This window comes from Dermacentor variabilis, chromosome 7, assembly GCF_050947875.1.
Source record: "Dermacentor variabilis isolate Ectoservices chromosome 7, ASM5094787v1, whole genome shotgun sequence".
Classification (NCBI taxonomy): Eukaryota; Metazoa; Arthropoda; class Arachnida; order Ixodida; family Ixodidae; genus Dermacentor; species Dermacentor variabilis.
The window spans coordinates 75,788,899-75,810,943 of NC_134574.1; the positions used below are offsets into that span (position 1 = coordinate 75,788,899).

At 44.6% G+C, this 22,045-nt stretch overlaps 1 protein-coding gene across 1 annotated transcript in view; it reads right to left on the bottom strand.

Moving 5' to 3' along the window:
- The window catches only part of LOC142588699 (uncharacterized), a 49,891-nt gene extending 34,066 nt beyond the window's left edge, over positions 1–15,825 (bottom strand). Inside the window, exons 1-3 of the mRNA XM_075700518.1 lie at positions 15,732–15,825; positions 7,826–7,996; positions 6,996–7,021 (exon numbers count right to left, since the gene is read on the bottom strand). Of these exons, the coding sequence (XP_075556633.1) occupies positions 6,996–7,021; positions 7,826–7,996; positions 15,732–15,798 (264 nt within the window). The 5' untranslated portion in view covers positions 15,799–15,825. The remainder of the gene's footprint in view (positions 1–6,995; positions 7,022–7,825; positions 7,997–15,731) is intronic.
- Positions 15,826–22,045: the final 6,220 nt, after the last annotated feature.

A 22,045-nucleotide genomic window follows, 5' to 3' on the forward strand; every position in this document is an offset into this window, starting at 1 on the left:
TGGATAGAGTGACAAACAGTCTGCGTCTTGATGTATTCGGCCCGACTGGTACACTATTGTATAGGAATATTCTTGCAGCCTCAGAGCCCAGCTACCAATCCTTGAGGGATCCTTGAAGATCCTTGAAGGAGGGAAGCCAGCAGAGCACGTGGTGGTCCGTGATTAGAGAGAAGTGCGTGCCATACAAATACGAGTGGAATGTGGAAACCGCCGAGACGAGAGCCATGCATTCAAGATCTGTAATCGAATAGTTGCGCTCCACTGCTGTGAAGAGCCGATTAGCGTATGCGATAACGCGATCTTGACCACGTTTGCGCTGCGATGGGATGAAGAACGGCGTGGGTCGCTGCACGAAGAGACGGGCTACAATGAGGCATCATCACTTTCTGAAGGCGGGAACAAAAGTCTGCCAGCATAATCGAAATGGCGACACCTGTGCCAATGAGAGCTTCGACGGGCACACCTTCTGCAACCACTTACAACAAGGTCGAAGGCCGGTTTGGAGGAATCGTGGGCTGTCCGGAGAATGCAGTTTCCCCTCCTAAAACTGCATCGGAGAGTTTTACGAGTCAGCCTTGGAGACATCAGAAGCAGGTCGGAGAGGTGATACGGAACGACGACGTGCCGAAGGCGACCTGCGGCGAGATTCTCAAGAATTCAGAGGCGTGTTGGTAGGGTACGGAGGGGAGGGTGATGGGTGAAATGAAGAGCGGTAGGAGGTTGTCTGGTAGCTCTCCGGATGTATAACCATGTTGCTCATCCTTCTGACACCATCGACAAAACCGAGAGATATGCCCGCGGTACGCACAGAAGTATCAAATGCGTCGAGCAGGAAGCGGAACGGAACGGTAAGGCTGTAAACGCACTGGTGGCGACAGTGAAGCGACAGGGACATAGTGGTTCGTTTGTAGAGTGGTCGCGGTGACCGGCGGGAGCGCTGCGACGTCGGCACATGTTGGCACCGGTCGAGCGCGGGGGCCGTCGGAAGACAGTAGACGCGACGCAGAGGCGATCTTGTGCTTGATAATCTCGCGGAAATCGGTCGGAGAAGGGGCGACGGCAGGTTCTGGCGAACAGGTAGAGCACCGCCCGTGAAGTTCCTCACGAACGATATCACGTATGAGTGTATGCAATTATACTACTGAAGGCAAACGAAGGTCTGTGTTGTCCGTGCATAGCTCTAGAGATTGTAGTTCCTCTAGGCGCTGGCAAGTGGCTATTACATCTTGGATGGTGGCAGGATCATGCGTGGCGAGTGCGCTAAAGGCGACGGTGTTTATGCCTTTAAGAATATGCCGTGTGCGCTCGGTCAGGGACATGGTGGCGTTGACAAGTATGCACAAAGCTAACGCATCCTCACTGTAGGATATGTACGATTTCCCAAGGAACTGGACGCGCTCAGCGAGCTTCTTCTTCGCGACCTCAATGCGGACAGCGGAAGCGCCGATCTGACGAAGTTGCTGCGTGAGCGTCTCCCGGTCGGGGACATCAGGCTGATGGTTCGAAAACCAGGTTTTCCCGACATCCGTGAGGCAGAATGGGACACTGTGCAACTTCTGTGAGTTATTTTGCTTATTGAAGTCGCTTGCCAGCTTCTAGTTTTGGAGCCATTACTCGGCGTCATCTCCCCGCAGACCAGCGAAGACTGTTGGGTCACGGTGGCGATTGTGGATGGCCACGACGGATGGCGAAGGCTGATCTGGGGTGGTAGTAGCGCACGTGCTCGGATTGTCTTGAGCAAGTATGGCAATAGGTGGTATGCGGTGACCCGAGCAGAGCTCCAGTGAGAAGGGGGAGAGGTCGCGGGGAACGAAAACCAACTTCAACCACTTAAAAGGAACCGCTTATTCCAGCCGAGCTCGAGCTACGACGAAGAACAAGCTGTGCGACTGATGATGAGTACAGATGGGGAATATGTACAAGTGCTGACGATGTGTAGAGATAAAGAAGGGTCAGTCATGGGTCGCGCTTACAATATATATATATATGTGTGTGTGTGTGTGTGTGTGTGTGTGTGTGTGTGTGTGTGTGTGTGTGTGTGTGTGTGTGTGTGTGTGTGTGTGTGTGTGTGTGTGTGTGTGTGTGTGTGTGTGTGTGTGTGTGTGTGTGTGTGTGTGTGTGTGTGTGTGTGTGTGTCACTAAACCGTGTGGCAATGCGGCCCCTGCATTTCCTTTTTTTGCATACGCGTTTGCAATGCACGTTTAGAATAGGAGTGACCTTATTATTCCTTGGCAATGGAATGACTGAATGTAAACAAAAACGGCCGACTAACTAAATGGTGTAGCATATGCCAGTATACAGCGGCCAATACTATCCGTGGTTCGTAAACTGACTATCTGTGCAAGTCGTATGCACCACCCGCATTTGGGTAGGACAATTGCTAAAGCCACCCAGCTCTGACCAACCGAGTTCACATACCTTATTGGCGACTTTAATCTTCCTCTCATTGATTTGCAAAATTTGTCGTCGTCCTGCAGTTTTTTATCAGAATTCATTAGCCTAACATTAGACTACAATCTTTTGCAGATGATTAAACAACCTACCCGTGGCTCTAACGTCTTAGATCTTATACTAACTAGCGCCCCGAAAACTATAGAACAAGTAACGTGTTTGGATGGTTTCAGTGACCACATATTACTCGATGAATCCATCAGTATCCCATTACCATTTACAGGTGTCTCAAGAAAGACAATTCATGACTACAACAAGGGAAATTTTGAAGTAACCAACATTGAGCTAGAATCATTTCTTGAACATAAATTTCCACCTTTGTTCCACACCAGGTCTGTTCATAATAACTGGGTCATGTTCAGAGACGTTATGCGCATTGGTTGAGCTGTACATTCCTTTAATCATAATAACTGAAGACAACAACCAACCGTGGTTCACTAAGTCCCTTCATCTACTCAGAAACATAAAGAAACGTTCATACAAAACTGCAAAACAAACCGGCACCCCGTCAGCTTGGGAAAGGTATCTTAACTGTTAAGTTCATACTGCTCTGCTCTCAATGGTAGCCAAAAATAAATAATTTTCCCAAAACCTTCCTTCACTGCTAAAATCTAATCCCAGAAAGTTAAGGCAAATTTTATCTTCTGAACGCCATGCTAATGACATCTCGTTACACAATAAAAAAATACGCCTATTCCTAACAGTGAGTGCGCTCCAGTATTTAATAAATTTTTTTCATCCGTATTCACGAAAGAAGGTATTACTAATCTGCCCATTGTTGCAGACCTAGATTACCTGTACATGGAACCTATTGACATTAATATTGATGGTATAGTTCAGCTTAATAATAACTGGAAAGTTTCGTCTTCAGCAGGCATTCGCAATATTAATTCTAAATTACTAATATATACAGCCTCAGTATCCAGCAAATTCTTATTCCACATTTTTCATGAATCTTTATGGACAGGTCAGATACCCCAAGATTGGAAAACAGCCAAAGTCATACCCCATCTTCAAAGACGCTGACAAAAACTTGGCTGAGAACTACCGACCGATATCACTAACGTGCATATGCAGTAAAATGATGGAACATATTATTGCATCTCATGTTTACCATCATTTAGAATCGAACAACTTCTTTTTTCATAATCAACATGGTTTCAGGAGAAGTTTGTCGTGCGAAACGCAACTGCTTGAATTTACGACAGATTTACATTATAACATGGACTCAAACCTTCAAACTGGGAGCATCTTCCTGGATTTTTCGAAAGCTTTTGACCGCGTAGCCCATTGTCGCCTGTTTTTGAAGTTGTCATCATTAAAACTTGATTCATTAACTCTATCCTAGCTTCGAAATTTTCTTTCTAACAGGCAGAAGTTTACTTTCACTAACAGCTTCTCCTCGCCCCTTTCATATGTTCCATCCGGTGTACCACAAGGAAGCGTTCATGGTCCCTTACTCTTTCTGATATACGTTAATGACACACCCAATAACTTATCATCATGCATGCGCGTTTTTGCTGACGACTGCATTATCTATCGTCCCATTAACAGTTCCGATGACCATCTGATCCTCCAAAGTGATTTTAGCCAAATTATTAATTGGTGTGACACCTGGCTAATGAGTCTACATTCATCAAAATGCAAAGTGATGTCCTTCACCCGGGAACGCACTAACTTGGGCTATTCCTAATGTGTTAAAGATGTCCCATTATCTCGGACATCATCATTTATATACCTAGGCGTAAATCTCTCAATAAACTTCCCCTGGACTTCTCACATTACCACCATCTGCGGCAGTGCTTCTCGATCCCTGTGTTACCTGAGACGTAGCCTTCGGAACTCGCCTCCACTTATCCGCAAACTAGCATTTCAAACATTTGTTCGCTCTCGATTTGAGTTCGCCGCTCCTGTCTGGTCTCCCCACCAAGATTACTTAATTAACATGCCGGAATCAATCGAAAATAGAGCCGCACGTTTCATTTCCCTGAATTATGACTACCGTTCTAGCGTAACTCAACTATAGATTAACATTTTTCTTCAGATGCTAAGTAATCGTCGCGACATAGACCTTTTGTCATTATTTCATAAATGCGCCCACCACACTAGCAAACGTTCCCTACATCTAGAAACGTCATCGCACACGTCGCACAGATTACACAATCATCACAGCTTCACGCACATCTATAGTAAAACAGGAGCATTTAACTCGTCTGCAATTCCACGTGCCATTCGGCTCTGGGCAGTTGCGGAAACTGACCGCGAAAAATTCAAGCACTCACTCAACTCGCTTAACACTTGTAAACCGTTGATGTCACACCCATTGTTCTGTTATTTTCCCTACCTTTTTCTTGCACTGTAATACGTTTGTTACAAACTTATAGTGTTCTTTTTTATTGTACTCATATACAGCTTTGTGTAGCTAATATGTTTGACTTTTACGCAGTCCACTTGGTTGGTGTTCTTTTATTATTGTTACTAGATTGTATGTACTTGATTGTATACCCCCTTACTCAATCCCCCTGTAGGGGCCTCGTAAGGTATCTTACATATATATATATATATATATATATATATATATATATATATATATATATATATATATATATATATATATATATATATACATATACATATCTATATATATATATGTGTGTGTGTGTGTGTGTGTGTGTGTGTGTGTGTGTGTGTGTGTGTGTGTGTGTGTGTGTGTGTGTGTGTGTGTGTCAACATAACTGTCGGAAAATTTTTAAATATTACTACAGCATAAATCTGACAGAGTCATGTGGTAATGCAGTCCCCTGATAACTACAGTCCACGGCCCGACACATATTGCACATCTTGCTCCTGATGGGAGGGTGACTAATGCGTACATTACTGCGTGCAACGTGATAGGCCTCTATCACAAGCCTTGTGGCTACTTCTTACTAGTGCTAACTAAGAGCGTCGGTATCATAAGAAAAGCGACACACATGCAATACGTGCTATAGTGAGCTGCTAAATGAGACTGCGCTTTAGCTCGAATGCTATTCTTGTGTTTTCTGAGCAGATCATTTACGCATTGTCCGCTCTGGAAATTACGAACTTTAACTCACTATGAAGAAATTCTGTATGCTCCACCTGGTGTGGGCAAGGCAGGAATTTAACCTCGTTACTTACCTTACACAAGTTGCGATCAGTTAGAGAATCTCGTGTTTTGTTTTTGTCGACCAATACACAAACGTGTCCAAGCTTAACAGGTGGTTTGAAGGCTACAGTGACACCATAATAATCAGCAAAATATTTTTATACCATGCAGCATGCGATGAACATGAGAAAAAAACGGCTGCATTCCTTAGCGTATCGTTCACACTTCTCACATTGACCTGCTCATTATTTCGCTCAATCGTCCTTACTGAGCTTTCTTGCGCCATATGCACAAGATATTTTCCATGTACTGAGCCTAGGCTAGACAAAGGATTCTAACTTATTTCAGCATTCTAGAGGCCCGCATTAAACCAAGGTAACGATTCACATAACTTTGCGTTATGACTCCAAAAAAGGTAATTATAGTTCGCCTCAATTTATAGTCCAGAAAGTGTAGCCAGTCACCATTTCGGAATTTAAAGGCAAAGCGAAGCTTCTTTGTGGAATGGTTTATATTAAAATATAATAGATCTTATTGGTTGTCAATGCTTTAGTGATAACTAAATATTCATCAATACAACCAAAATATTTTGAACATTCCATGTAGTCGCTTACATTGTTGTCGATTAACGTGGCTCAACAAAACCTTCGCTTAGGATGTGCGCAACGCACGAACGAATGCGAGTTCCACACTTGTGGATGAACATTCCAGTGTCTCGACCAACTAGCGTGAATCGAATGTAGACAGTCAGTAATTACATGAACCCCGCGATGGAGATCCCACTATTTCATTGAAAGCTTGCTCATTATTGTCCTCTCGCTAAGAAATAGCTGATGCTGAAGTATGGAACAATGCACGTCTTCAACGTCCGCACTAAATTATAAGAATTTCCAGGATCAGTTTATTTCAAAAAATACACCTATAAGTCAGAATTGGGAATCCAAGAAATATCACGGAACAGCGAGATGGCTTAAATGAGTCTGTGAATACCAAGACACTTGGGACTACCATGTATTCCCCACAGAGATTAGGGCACTTTCAATTCACAAACAACGTCAGTAGTGAGTCAGCGTTATTTTTCTTCTATCTCATATCTGTTGTCTTTTCGCGCTACTAAACTTTGTTACGAACGGAAACCAACTCCCGCGACATGCTGTAATAGTACCACTTACGTATTTCAAAGCCACCAATTAGTTTGCTGACAGACGAAGACTCTTAATTGATGTCTGTTTTCAAGACAGAATGCCGGGAGAACTTATTTAACGCTAAGCAGAGAAGTCTGCCGTAGGTCAGAGTCCTTTTAGATTGCTACTATGCTCAGGGTAGAAAAAGAGGAACATCGAACATGATCATGATCGACAAGCTGTACTGAGAATAAGTGTAATGAATTTGCTATTGTATATTTATATTACTTACATTGCCTGGGTCGAAGGCCCTGATGACTTTAGAGGCAATAAAAATCCATGGTTTTTGGAAAAAGAAGAGAAACGAGAAGAGCAAAGATAAGCATTGTGTCGTTCTGTCGCTAGCTGCTTATACAGAAGTGTGAACCATTGGCGATTAGTGTAGCCTGACGTCACAACAATATTGGAAGAAGTGCGAGTGATGCGTAAGGGTATCTGTGAGCAGAGGTGCCAGAAAGAAAGAAAACTAGCGTAAATAAGTAATTCACATTTCTACGCGCTATTGACGCGAGCAGATGATACCAAAACGATGCGATAACCAAAATGTTATGGAATATTGTGCTCGACTATGCGGTAAGTATCATGGGCAACGGGTTTTTTTAGTATTCCAATGTTCCATATGGCTCTTTTCTTTTCTCTACAAAGAAATCGGCGCAGCTGCGTGAATGTAGTTCTAGGTGAAATAATGATCACGCTAAATAAATGTTTTGCGACATGTAGGATAATCTGTCTCACCTTATCTTTGAAACTGCGTGTTAATATTGTGCGTGCGTTTCGCATATAGTAAGTTTACTGGGAGTCAATCTTTGTGACGCTAATGCAACTACCTTCTGATTAGGCTTTATAAATAAAGCGAGTCATTGGGTGCGCTTATTCAGTCTCGTATATTCTTTCCTGATACACCACTCCTACTCAAGCAGTTCAGTGCAATCCTGAAAGTGTAGAGCATTTTTTACTGAAAAACGCGATCGTACTTTTAATTTGCTCAGGGCAGCTGTAGAGCACTAGCACTTCCGTGCCGGAATGACAACAATGTGTAGCAGCCAGCGCTTGCATACTTACCGCAGTCTCTTTTAGGCACACAGTGGGCGTCCCACCTCTGGAATGTTCCTTTCACGCATGCACACCTTCTGTGTCCATAGTGGCATGGCCACCGCGTAACTCCTGGACACAAGTCTCCGGGGACCCCCACTTTAATATCGCAACGGACTTCGTACTCGTCGTGTTTGCATCCTGATGTGATGAGAAAGAAATAGACCGCAATATAGCAGCATGTCTTTTTTTTTATAAATGCTGGTAGGCTGGGAATATAAATTACTAAAGCGTCCAATCGCCTAAAGTTATAAATATTATACTAAGGCAGCAGGGACTAAGACATGGGAAGAACTAAAACCCACAACGGTGGGAAAGCGTATTCAAGCATCAAGTCACGCTTAGCCACTGCTGGTTCAGTGAGATTGTAAGAATAAGGGTGTTCGAAGCTCGGTTTGGCGGAGGAAAGGAATGCATGTTTTGACAGCTTTAGAACGGAGAGTAAACTGGCTTTATCCAAAGTAAAAGCAGTTTTGCCGAGTGGTTTTGTCGGCACTCCAGTCGGGCAGCCGCTTATGTTCCGAACCACACGGCGAGGCACGGCGGCGAGGCACGGCGAGCTAAACAGGATTTCCAGATCAAGAGGCAAATACCCAAAGGTGAGGCACGGCGAAGTGATGGACAGTCGCTGCAGTGGCTCCCCCCACAGAATGCCGGAAGATTAGGTGTGAATGGGTGAAGGAATGAAGACTAAATGTTCAAGATAGGCTGGTTTCACGGGGTCGCACGACGCCGTCTCTTCCTTCTAGCAAAGGTCTGTCTTCAAGGTTTTCTCTGAATGCAAACCACACGAAAGGGGCCTTCATAAGTAGGAGTCAGTGGTGGCTTGATAGAGTCGCGCCGGAGAAAGACGTCTGTTGTTGTGTGCATTGTCGGGAACTAAACACAGGCTGCCCGCGGGTGATGCGTGGGATTGCACGTTAAAGCTGGCCGAGCCAAGAATGTAAACTCTATAAATGCTGCAAGGTCGCTGGCGGACTGCCTCGCTGGGGGCCAAAACTCTGGCCTGGAACGCGGTTTGCTCACCCATACAGCATCTTGGCTGCGATGACTCTGAGGTCATCCTAGCCCCAGTAGTACCAGAGGTAGCGTTTCCACGCACTGCTGCCTGTCAAGCATGACCGTCAATTACTCCTTCAGTTGTCGGTGGAGACGCTCCACCATGCCCTTGCTCTGGAGGTGGTAAGCCTTCGTGTTGTGAAGGCGCGTGCTGAGCAGTCTTGCCAGGACAAAAAAAAAGCGAGCTCTGGAATTTGCGTCCGCGGTCAGTAGTTATTCGCAAAGGACAACCGTACAGTGACACCCATGCACCAATAAATGCTTCCGCCACTGTTTCGGCCGTGATGTCTTGTAGAGGTGTCGCCCGAGGCCACCTTGAATACCGGTTGACACACGTGAGGAGGTACCTTAAACCTTGGATGGGAGGAAGAGGCCCCACTCAGCCTAAATTCATGTGATCAAAACGGCTCTCTGATGGTCGATCGCCTGCACTGCTGAACGCAGTGCTGGGTCAACTTTCCCTGGTTGACAGGCTTCGCACACAAACACACACACACACACATATATATATATATATATATATATATATATATATATATATATATATATATATATAAATACCTCCACGGTACAACCGCGCCTGGCGACATATCCGCGCCTAAGTACGCGACTTCCCGTCTGATTGCCCCGTGCTTGCAACGGTAAGGGCCCCATGTCGCAGAAAGCCGGCGTCGGCGTCCGTAGTCAGACGTCATTTCGGCAAAAGAACATTTTGACCCACGCATATCCAACCACGCAGACCCTCGATGTAGCGCAAATAAGTTAATAAACTAATTGATGTTCTCTAGCTAAACCGCGCCGGAAAAGTTCTTAATTACGACTTTCACACAACCTAGAGACAGGGTAGCGTCAGAATGTAATTTCAATACATTAGAAAACATAATTCTGTTACGCAGAAACTCAAAAAACACACACCCCTTTTTAAGCTTTTCGACCATGTATAGAACTGTCGCGGCCTCCGTTCGCACAAATCTCAAAGGCCATCAAGCGACGCGCCCAGTGGCTTGCAACACCTCCAGATGGCGCTCGCATCCGCCGCATCGCGACCCACGCAAGGGGCCTTGTTTCTACGGGAAAGCTCCCCTTCGTGCGTAGCGTTCGCCGACAGCGTTTCCTGGTAAACATTAGGGTTACGCAAGCTGTAGTTGCCGGGAAACGTAGGAAGCAGTAAGGAACGCTATCACGTTCCATTCTTAAAGGCGAAGATTAAACGCCCTCCGAATGTTTTACGATGTAGTCCCCGACTACGGGGGGTGGGTGGAGGGGGAGGGCTCCGGGGCCCGAGCTCCCTACGGAGTGTCTCCACTCTGTATGGAGCGGCGGGTGAGGAGGACATCGAAACGCCCTAGCCTTCGCGGAGAAGAACGTTCCTCCTACCCTGCCTGACCGCCCTGCCTTGCGCGCCACAGGCGACGGCATGCATTCGGGCTGCAGTCCTTACTCGCGCACTCGAGATTGAACCACATTCGCCGGCTTTACCCTCACAGGCTTTCACTCATGCGGAACCTCATGGCGACGACGACGGCGACGACGCCAACGGCAGAAAAGCGTCTGGAGTGTTCATATAATTGCTATCACAATAAGAAAACTCCTCTACTAATTTACAACTTTTATTAGGAATGGAAACATCACAACTTGCACGCAGAGGTCATAAATATATACAGGTATTCCAATTACCTATCATGCGCCCAGGTTTAAAAATAAGATCACTTGCGTCACTGGAAGAAAACCTAGTACATATTGTTTCCGGTACGATGGAGCAGCTGCCAGTAACGTTTTCATTACTTCGATTCTCTTTAAGTAAATGTAGGTAATAATATAATTTGAAACGTACTATCCTAATTATCAAAGTGTCCATGAGGCATTTGTAGGCCCAGCAAAGGGGCATTTATTTGCGGAATGTTCAGCGACGTACTAATTGCGTACTAATCTTTACCGCATGATAAATAAACCCCCCCGAAATATGAAAAATACCACGTGACTGCGCTCCCACCCGCATCATAAAGCAGCGGCCTCGAACAACCTCTCTCCTAATTAGCCATAACAAAATAAAGAAAAACATCGTGATCGAACTAGTTCCTTATCTGCCGCGCCCGGGCTGAAGTAACACGTCTCATTTGGTGTTCGTGGGAAAAAAGCCGTGATAGATGTTGTCTTAGCGTAGATGAAGTGCGCGAATGGGTTTTACAGTGGAGCTCTTAGAGCCTCGCTGGCTTTCTCTTGACGTCCGCAGCTTCCCCGAGCTGGCGGAGAGCGAGCTGAGAGAGTGAAAACAGAGCATAAAAATAGCATCGTGCAGAAAAGCGCCGCAGAGAGGGGGTGGAGCCTAGCGGGAGAGAAGGAGCGGCGTGGCGGGCACGCAGGTGGTGTGACGTCTTTGCTATCCGATAAAAACCCGCGCGCTCACTGCGGCGGTCCTTTTTCTCGCAGTGGAAAAAATTATACGTGGCTCTACTATCTCAAACTCCATAGACAAGTGGAGCTGGGGGAAGGCCCGCGAAAGTTAACCTAAGTGTGCGGATTATCAATACTTTACTGGCCTTCCGCCAGCTCCGCTGGTCTTTGGTCTTTGCGATAGAAGAGCCACGCATAATTTTTATCTTTTTTTCACCATAAAACCTATCATCACAAAAGTGAATTGACAAAGTCAGTGAAAGGTTTAAAGGTGTGTTTTGTTTCGTCCCAGTCGCCATGTCTTTCTCTAATGAGCAGAAGGAAAACATGATCTTTGCCTTGGCAGCTGCACATGGCAACAAGAGTAAGGCCAGAAAGATACAGGATGCTTCCCGTAGATTTTGCCAAGGAATTAAAAAAAGTGGTTAGCCGCAGCAGAGTAAAACTAATGGAATATGGTTTGACGTCGCGTGGCACTCCTTATTGTATTTTTTACGTTCCGCTAAATAATTAACTAAGAATACCTATGCAAAAATTTTTAATATTCATTTTAGGGCCAACAGCTTGTTTCTGTGAAATAGAGAGGGTTTGGAAACGACCGATCCAATGCTTTGTGGCAACAAGCATGCTGGGTGGTGATTTTTTTCGGCGTTTAAAAAAAGCTCACAAAACGCTAACTAAAACCACGTGACTGCGCTCGTGAGCTATCATGTTGCAGGGCTTTCAACCATGCGTCAATTGGATCGCAAGAGCAGGGACGGCGGCGCTTCCTTTCCGTATGCCACCGTCAAAAATATCGACGCACTGTGAAGCCGATGCCTAGAGCTGTGGCCGTTCACTTTGCCACGGTCCGCGCGCAGGGTTTTTTCAGCGGTGCAATACGATAACGCACGAACGCATTTACATGGTTTCATTTCATATTTCAGGGGTTTTCTTTAAACGCCGGAAAACATCGCTATGCAGCATGTACGTTCCCACAAAAAATTGGATCGGTTGTTTCTCAAACCCCTCTACAACACAACAATACGCACATGGCGATAAAGGGAATATTAAAAATTTTGCATAATTCATCTTAGTTCATTACCTATTTACGCGAATTATAAGTCCGCTTATATGTCCGACTATAATTAGAGTCCTAGCCCACGCATGGATGTTCTAGTATTTATGGCCTCAAATCCTAATGCTAGCTTGCGGGATGTGGCCGCCCAGGTACCAATTTCCAAGTCATCAGTATGGAGGACTGTAAATGACTCGGCCTTTCACGCGTACCGCCTTAACCTGCAGCGACGCTAGGAATATAGCAACCTGCAGAATGGTTTCGCATTCTCGAATTGGGTCGTCAGAAAAGCCGATGAGTCGCTAGATTTTTTTAGCAACATCATATGCACATGTGTATGAAGCCAAAATTTGCTGAAACAGGAAGGGTAATTTGAATAATATGCCGATAATGAATACCTTCTTTCGCAAGCGGAAAAGCCGAAAGTGGACGTGGAGGAGCCCGAATGGCGACACTAGAAATGAAATGGACTTCATGCTCTGCGCTAACACTGGCATCATACAAGATGTGCACATGCTGGGCAAGGTGCGCTGTAGTGACCATAGGATGGTAAGAACTCAAATTAGCCTAGACTGGAGGTGGGAACATAGACTGGTACATAAAAAGCCGATCAATGAGTTAGCAGTAAGATGGAAAATAGAGGAATTCTGAATCACGATACAGAACAGGTATTCGGCTTTAACTCAGGAAGAGGACCTTAGTGTTGAAGCAATGAACAACAATCTTACGGGCATCATTAAGGAGTGTGCAATAGAATTCGGTAGTAACGTCGTTAGAGAGGATAGCAGTAAGCCATCGCAGGAGACGAAAGATCTGATTATGGAATGCCACTGTATGAAAGCCTCTAACCCTACAGCTGGAATAGAACTGGCAGAACTTTCCAAGTTAATGAACAAGCGTAAGACAGCTGACATAAGGAAGTATAATATGGATAGAATTTAACATGCTCTCAGGAACGGAGGAAGCCTAAAAGCAGTGAAGAAGAAACTAGGAATAGGCAAGAATCAGATGTAAGCGTTAACAGACAAAGCGGGCAATATCATTGCTAACATGGATGCGATAATTCAAGTGACTGAGGAGTTCTATAGAGATTTATACAATATCAGTGGCAACCACGACGATAATGGAAGAGAGAATAGTCTAGAGCAACTTGAAGTCCCACAAGTAACGCCGGAAGAAGTAAATAAAGCATTGGGAGCTATGCAAAGGAGGAAGGCAGCTGGCGAGGATCAGGTAACAGCAGATTTGTTGAAGGATGGTGGGCAGATTGTTCTACAAAAACTGGCCACCCTGTATACGCGATGTCTCATGACTTCCAGGGTACCGGAATCTTGGAACAATGCTAAGGTAATCCTAATCCATAAGAAAGCGGACGCCAAAGACTTGAAAAATTATAGAACGATCAGCTTACTGTCCATTGCCTATAAAGTACTTACTAAGGTATCCTCAAATAGAATAAGGAACACCTTAGACTTCTCTCAACCAAAGGACCAGGCAGGTTTCCGTAAAGGCTACTCAACAATAGACCATATTGACACTATCAATCAGGTGATAGAGAAATGTGCGGAATATAACCAACCCTTATATATAGCTTTCATTGATTACGAGAAAGCGTTTGATTAAGTCGAAACCTCAGCAGTCATGGAGGCATTACGGATCAGGGTGTAGACGAACCGTATGTAAAAATACTGAAAGATATCTATCTATAGCGGCTCCACAGCCACCGTAGTCCTCCATAAAGAGAGCAACAAAATCCCAATAAACAAAGGCGTCAGGCAGGGAGATACGATCGCTCCAATGCTATTCACAGCATGTTTACAGGAGGTATTCAGAGACCTGGATTGGGAAGAATTTCGGATAAGAGTTATTGGAGAATACCTCAGTGACTTGCGATTCGCTGATGATATTACCTTGCTTAGTTACTCAGGAGACCAATTGCAATGCATGCTCACTGACCTGGAGAGGCAAAGCAGAAGGGTGGGTCTGAAACTTAGTCTGCAGAAAACTAAAGTAATGTTTAACAGTCTCGGAAGAGAACAGCAGTTTACGATAGGTAGCGAGACACTGGAAGTGGTAAGGGAATACATCTACTTAGGGCAGGTAGTGACCACGGATCCGGATCATGAGACTGAAATAACCAGAAGAATAAGAATGGGCTGGTGTGCGTTTGGCAGGCATTCTCAGATCATAAACAGCAGGTTGCCATTATCCCTCAAGAGAAAATTGTATAACAGCTGTGTCTTACCAGTACTCACGTACGGAGCAGAAACCTGGAGGCTTACGAAAAGGGTTCTAGTTAAATTGAGGACCACGCAACGAGCTATGAAAAGAAAAATGATGGGTGTAACGTCAAGGGATAAGAAAAGAGCAGATTGGGTGACGGAACAAACGCGAGTTAATCACATCTTAGTTGAAATCAATAAAAAGAAATGAGCATGGGCAGGACATGTAATGAGGAGTAAAGAAAGGGAACTCCACATGCATGTATGTGTGGAGTTCGGAAAGCTGTCGGAACTCAGCCTCCCCCCGCCCCGGAAACACCAACCATTCCGCCTATGTTTTACGATATTTCTCTGCAGGCAACGATGAGTGAACCAACAACATGGCGCCTGTGAATGGACCAGGGCAAAGGGTGCGCGCGAGGGGTTCTGTGAGCGTTGGCCATACGGAACAGTTAGTCGGCATCCATCAGCACTGCTTTAAGGAGGTATTATGCTGAAGTGAATGAGTAGTGACTGTCAGTTGAGATCTAAAAAATGTTAGTGCTTATTGAGTCTGTAAGCGTCTACTTCGAGTATTCACTTGTCTCATCTGCGTACTTCTCTGTGTTCTTTAATTGTTTCGGGAAATACGGTAGCCAGCACGTTTTTAATCTATCGTCGAGCTATTTAACATGCCATTTTCTCTGTCGTATGCCCTGCGTTCCGTTTTCATTGATGTATAGTGGCAGGCTGTCAGGCAACCAGCAACCAGCACATGATAGATTAATGAGCAGCTGAGGTCGAGGAATTATTCGGAGAGAAACTCGGTGTTCCTTTCATTTTTATTTTTCTCTTACGATGTTTGTTGCTGTTTGCTGTTCATTGAAGTAGCGATATGTTCTCCAAATATGTACTGATATTTTCTGTGCATTATTTGCTATTCATCTTGTGTATTACGAATGTTTTCACTCTTATTATTTTACACTTTATTTCTTTTGTTGTATTACTAGGATGTATAAGCAGTGACGTATGCCTGCCCCCCTCCTCCCTCATGTAATACCTTCGTAATGAGGGCCTTTGGGGTTACTTTAAATAACCAAAAAAATAAATATATATATATATATAATATCCACGATTGGTACTGGTAGAAATAAGAAGCACTAACCTTGAACAATGCCCAATTCGCCACACATTAAAAGAAAGATGACGCTTGCTTGAATGAATGTGACCATGCTTGTAGTAGTGCATGATAGCTGTCGATCTAAAGAAAAGAAAAACGTTAAAACATTTGGAAGAGATATATTTGGTTGTGTTTCAATTCCGTAAAAAGCTTTATATCATTGTGTTGCTACGCTTCATTGCCCTGCACTTGGCATTGCTATTTGCTAATATTTGTACGGTCCGTGCCTTTCTCTTTTCGTTTTTCTGCTTTTACCAATAATACTCCTCTTTATTTCTAGGCATATCATCGTGTTATATGCTAATATTTGTACGTGTTGCTTGGATATGTATTCATGTATTTTTGCCCCTCCTGCTTGGGCCCTCTTGCGGGCCTGCAGTATTCTGTAAATAAGTAAATAAATAAATAAATAAATATCCTTAAACGTATGTCTGAAACATGCCAGTAATTTGAGATCGCGAGCAATTAGGAAAGTGTAGACGTGACATTTCACAAGAAATGGCCGTGACAGCACTGCTGCAACTTTTGCGATCCACTGACTTCACATCTATGAGTTGACCGTGAGTACTGTCTTTTCTTCCTTTTATTATTTTTATCTCTTCCTATCTTTACCCTTATTTCGAACCCGAATGATCTTGCACCATTGAAGAGTAGCACACCAGAAATTCTGTGTACTTTCTGTGCCTCCTTCGTCTCCATCAGTTCTCGCGCTGTAGCCATCCACTATGTTCAATGAACGATTCCAACCAGTTATTCTGGAGAAATTTTCATCTGCTTAACTTCGCTTCCTTTTCTCGCGTGCAATTTCTCTCTTCACAAGACGCGCTGTTGAACGAATTAGTTGAATAAACTTAGAACTTGAAAGGGTGTAAATATACAGAAAAGATCAACAGTACTACTGACTCTCTAATTAGAATCGATTTATTTTGGTAAGGAGTAAAAGAAAATTTACGCTTCGCACATGCGCTGAAGAAAGAAAAAAACGTCACAAGAGTAAAATGTTATGTATCAGAGCTAACTAACTCACGAAATACGCCTTTCGAGTGCCTATTGTCGCCTTTCCTCATGTTGAGAGACGTGTCACCAATGCAGTCGTGCAACCTCCCTGCTGATGAAAGAAGCGTGCAACGGCTTATGTGCGGCGGTGTACCAAGGTTCTTAATATTGTTACTGCGCAACAACGAGGGGCGCCAGTCACGAGAAGACGATTCGATGGGTAGATTTTCTGAGTATTCCATATTTTGTTTTTGTATGCTTTTAATCTAATATGTAACAATTCAAAAAAGTAAGTAAAGGTTTCAACACGCAACCCTTGGCCAATCCCTAAGTGTGAGTATAATGTGAGACCATCATCATCATCATGTGCAAACAGTTTCGATAGTCATCTTATTTATGCATTGTTACCTTTCTTGTAAATATTGCAAATACGTATTTGTATTTGACTTTCGCAACGTCACAAACTGGTGAGAGGTGCAGTGTTCCGCCGAGAGGCAACAACGGAGCTCCCCAGTAGTCACCTCGGATTGGACAACATAATGGATGAAGCAGGACCCAAAACAGCGCGGCCTACATCACCGCCTACGATTGTCCTGACTCAGCCGCGGGATCCAGAAACGTTCGGAGGCGCCTCCCACCTTGACGTGGAAGGCTGAATCGCCACGTATGAGCATTTAAGTGCCACGATAAACAGGAACCGACGATTATGATGGCTAGCTTGGTGTTCTAGCACAATAACCGCTATGAAGAGCTTAACGACTGGTACATGTGCAAGCAGATGCTGAAGGACTTATTTAGCCGTCCCACTAGGTGCAAGAGCACCGCCAAGAAAGCATTAGCGACCAGCGTAAAAACGTCCACCGAATCATACGACTCTTACATCGAGGACGTGCTGGTTCTGTGCTGTAAGGCCGACAGCGATATGGCTAAGTCAGACAAGTTTGGACATGTACTGAAGGGGATCAGTGATAATGTTTTGACCTGTTCACATGCGGAAATTGTGCAATAGTACATGACATCATAAAAGAGTGTGCTGGTGATTGGAGTTTATTGGCACGAGGGCCAGAAGTCGCCAAAGAGCGCCGTAAAAGAGTGTCAACGCTTTGAGCAAGCCGAAAGCCGCCGCATCGCAACGCATTCGCATGTCTTCCGAACACAGCTGTGATTTCCACTTGTGACGACAGGCGAGGAATGCAGCGACCATCATCATCAGACGACCTGAGGCAGATTGTGCGGCGAGAACATGAAATCATGTCTCCTGCAGCCCTTTTTTCCTGCCCCCGTAAGTGAAACTTGCCTACAGTACTATTTGTGCAGGCAATAGCCCAAGAAGAAGTCGCTTATCTTGGAGTTCATTTTGTATGTGCCGTTGTCGCTTCACAACTGTTTAATGCTCCTTGTGCATCCACTGGTCAGTGGCATCCTGCAGGCTACTGAAATCCAGTGGTGCATCGCAGATAATCGGTCAATCTGCTTTGCTTGCCGGCGTACAGGTCACGTTACTCGCCACTGTGATAACCGTACTGTCTCCTCCCCTCTGCGACCGCCATTCGCCATTTATTATCGCCCCGAACAAAGCCAACGTCGTTACCAGACTCCATTAGAACCGCAACAGCCAAACAATGACCCTCTAGCCGCTTGGAGCAGTCCCTGGTCTTCACTTCGAGGTCACCAGTCCCGTTCGCCATAAGCTCATCGGTCATCGTCCCTATTAACCCAGGCTCGTCGCCCGCCATCTCCGATGCAGCCCCGACGCCCACCTCCGGAAAATTACGTGATGCAGCTCCCGGAGATGACGCTGCATTGATGACTTGACCGCAAGACCCTCTGATCACTTTGCCGACCAAACAGAACATGATAGGCGTTGTAGTCAATGCCGTCAGTGTCTAAGCACTAACTGACACTGGCGCACACAGATCAGTGATGATGACTGAAGTTGGACGTTGGACTTGTTAGTACACCATTATGGAGGCAAAAGGCGTAGCACATCAGAAGCAGCACAAAAGAACACAGACAACACACAAATTCGGCGCCAAATCTGTGTGTCGTCCGTGTTGTTTTTTTTGTGCTGTTTTTGATGCGTTGTGACTTTCACCTCCACCAATGATGAGTGCCGAATTACACCGAAGCCTGAACAAAGTTCTCACACTCGCTGCATCACGCACCCTCCGCCCCGCCGATGGAGAAGCGCCTACCGAACTTGGTATGTTCACTGCTCTCAATGGCACTGCGAGGCGCCTACTCACTATCTTGTTTGCAGTTTTGGAACAATTCCTTTATGACGTTATACTTGGCTTAGACTTTTTATCACTCCACTCATCCCTCTTCGGGTGCGCGTCTAGTGTCATTCGCCTTAAATTGCCGTACGGCTGCTATAGTCGACCAGTCACATAACCATGGTTGTGCGCTCAAAAGACATCCACCTGTCGCCTCCAGCCACAACGTACGATGAAGTTGAACTTTTGAACTAAGGTTTATTTACCACATAAGTACACTGATGGTACATAAGCGGTGAGAGTGGGAGGATAAAAGGCGGATAATTTTGGCTTCTTATGATATGACTAATAAAAATCGGGCCCCTCGGTTAACCCCCTTTCTTCTCGTTTATTACATAACGAGGGTCTTGAATCCGCCAACATTGATGCCTTCAGGCAGCATTTGTGGGTTTATGACTGGTAGCTTTCACCCATAAAGATCACGTTCTCGTGACGCCTGCTGCAAAAAAGGATGTTCCACGTCCGCCGCCAAAGTCTGTGAGTGGTAGCGCTGGCTAACACTCCCATGGTTCTACAAGGAAACATAAATACCTATGAAATGGGGAAACGGAGATGGGGAAACGGCGCCGCGGTAGCTCAATTGGTAGAGCATCGCACGTGAAATGCGAAGGTTGTGAGATTGTTCCCAACCTGCGGCAAGTTGTTTCTTCACGCACTTTCATTTCCAATAATTTATCGTTTCTTTATTTCATATATTAGGCGCAAGTAATTTCCCCTATTTTGTCCTTGGTGTCAGTGTTTGTTGGCTTGTTATGATATGACTAATAAAATCGGGCCCCTCGGTTAACCCCGTTTCTTCTCGTAGTATTGGAAGTAACTTCTGGCTTCTGCGCAACATACGTAACGCTTTACTACGAATATTTTGCAAGTAATCGCATGGCCTCATAGTATCGGTTCTTGAAAGTAACACCGAATGTTTTTGGTGTAGGGAAAAGTTATATTTTCGTGTCGCTGAGTGTGAGTTACTGAGTGAGATCTCGAGGCGTGACCATCATTCTCAAGAGGAACGCTTTTGTCTTGAAGCAATTTACTGGCTTGAGTTTTTTACCGACCAGTGCTATATTTTCCTGAGTATTCTATTGCCAAATTAATGAGTTCATCCTGCTTAGTTCATCAAAAGAGTAAACTGGTGTTATCTGGGTAATAATACAGGTAATTGAAGCATCAATATTCACAATGTCATTTACATAAATGATAAATTGGAGTAGTCCTAATATCCTACATTGATGCACACCCGGGTTACTATGCTTAAACTAAGATAATTTTCAATTGATTGGTAAGCATTGGTTTCTGTTGGTTATGTAACTGCTTAATAAATCTAAGACTATTCGGCGTGTCCCATAACAATGCAATTTTTGTAGTAGTGTTCCAAGGTTAATTCTGTCGAAGGCTATTGAGAAATCTAGGAATACTCCCAATTTCAGTTTCCTTATATCTAGTTCTTTTTCTTTAGAAGCTATAGTTTAGAAGTAAATTAGCTCTTTTTGTTTACGAAGAGTAGTTTCCGTCGAGCAGCGTGACCTGAAACGATACTGAAAAGGTGTTAAAACAGAGTACTTAAAGAAAGCAGTTATTCTAAGGAGGATAACTTTTTCTGAACTTTTGAAAAAAATAAAAGAATTGAGAATGGTCTATAGTTACCCAAGTTATATAGTTCTCCACCTTTGTGCATCACATTTACCTTTCCCATTTTCATCTGTGGAGAAAAAACAACAAAGGTGAAAGACATGTTGTAAATGCGCGTGAGGCAGGGGGTGACCAGGTCAAGAACAAAAAGAATTGGTTGTATTTTTTATGCGTGCATATCCTCGTTTTTGGTTCGCCGGAAGTTTCTGAACAAAATAAAACTTTAATGTCACCTGTCCCATGAATGAATGAATGAATAAATAAATAAATGAATGAATGTTTAATGTTTAATGGCGCAAGGCCCAAGTATGACCAAAGAGCGCCATGCCCGTGGTAATGAGTTCGCAGTGTAGTTATGAGTTCTATGAAGTTGGTGTGGCGTGGCTGTAAAGAGGACTTAAATATAGTCGCTCTAGAGTGCATAAAATCTATCTGTAATAAGATTATGTCGATGACAAATGACGTGTTCTATGAGCATTAAAATCCATCGTAAAAGAATGATGCAAAATAGAAAACATACGAGATGGTAAATTACCTGGAGCACTGCTGCCTCGCCAGAGCCCTTGAAACACAAGAGCCTGGAGGCATGTGCCATACGAAACAGCTATCACAGCGGCATCCTCTGAAGAAAGGAGACGCTACGAACTTGTGGGGCTAATAACTTGCAACACATCCTTCAAAAAACCAAGGACTGCGTTGCTGTCGAAGAGCGGTTCTGGGCCGAGTAACACTACAGGATGAAGAAGGATGTGATGCCGGTATGCTAGGGGAAAATGTTTCTTTCTCTCAGATTCGGCTGCCCGACACTCCAGTAGGACGTTGGGGACAGTCAGCCTCTCCCCGCATCTGCCACTGGCTGGAGGTTCACTTCCAGTAAGCAGAAACTTATGGGTGCCAAATGTGTGTCCTATTCTGAGGCGAAAGAATAGGACATCTGTTCGGCGAGATTTTATTGGGGAGGGCCAAAAACCTAACTGGGGCTTTATAACGTGCAGTTTATTACTTGTTTGGGCGTCCCACGCGCACTGTCAGTGGTTTCGCAGTTGCTTTTGTAAGAAAGACCTCAGATCTATGACAGGAACATCTGCGATAGGGTTAATAGCTTGCGATGCGATTGACGTGGCCACCTCGTCCGCCAGAACGTTACCTTCGATTCCCCTATGGTCAGGTACCCAGCATATAGTAATATTCTGGTTAGATGAGTACGCTTTACACAAGACCGAATAGAGTTCATTAAATACGGGATTTTTATGCTTGTTGAGTGATATTAAGGCCTTCACGACGCTTAGAGAGTCTGTATAGATCGCTGCTTTTGGAAGTTTTGATTTTCTTATACGCTTCACAGCAGAGAGTAATGCATAGGCCTCGGCCGTAAAGAAGCTTGTTGCCGGATGCAGTACA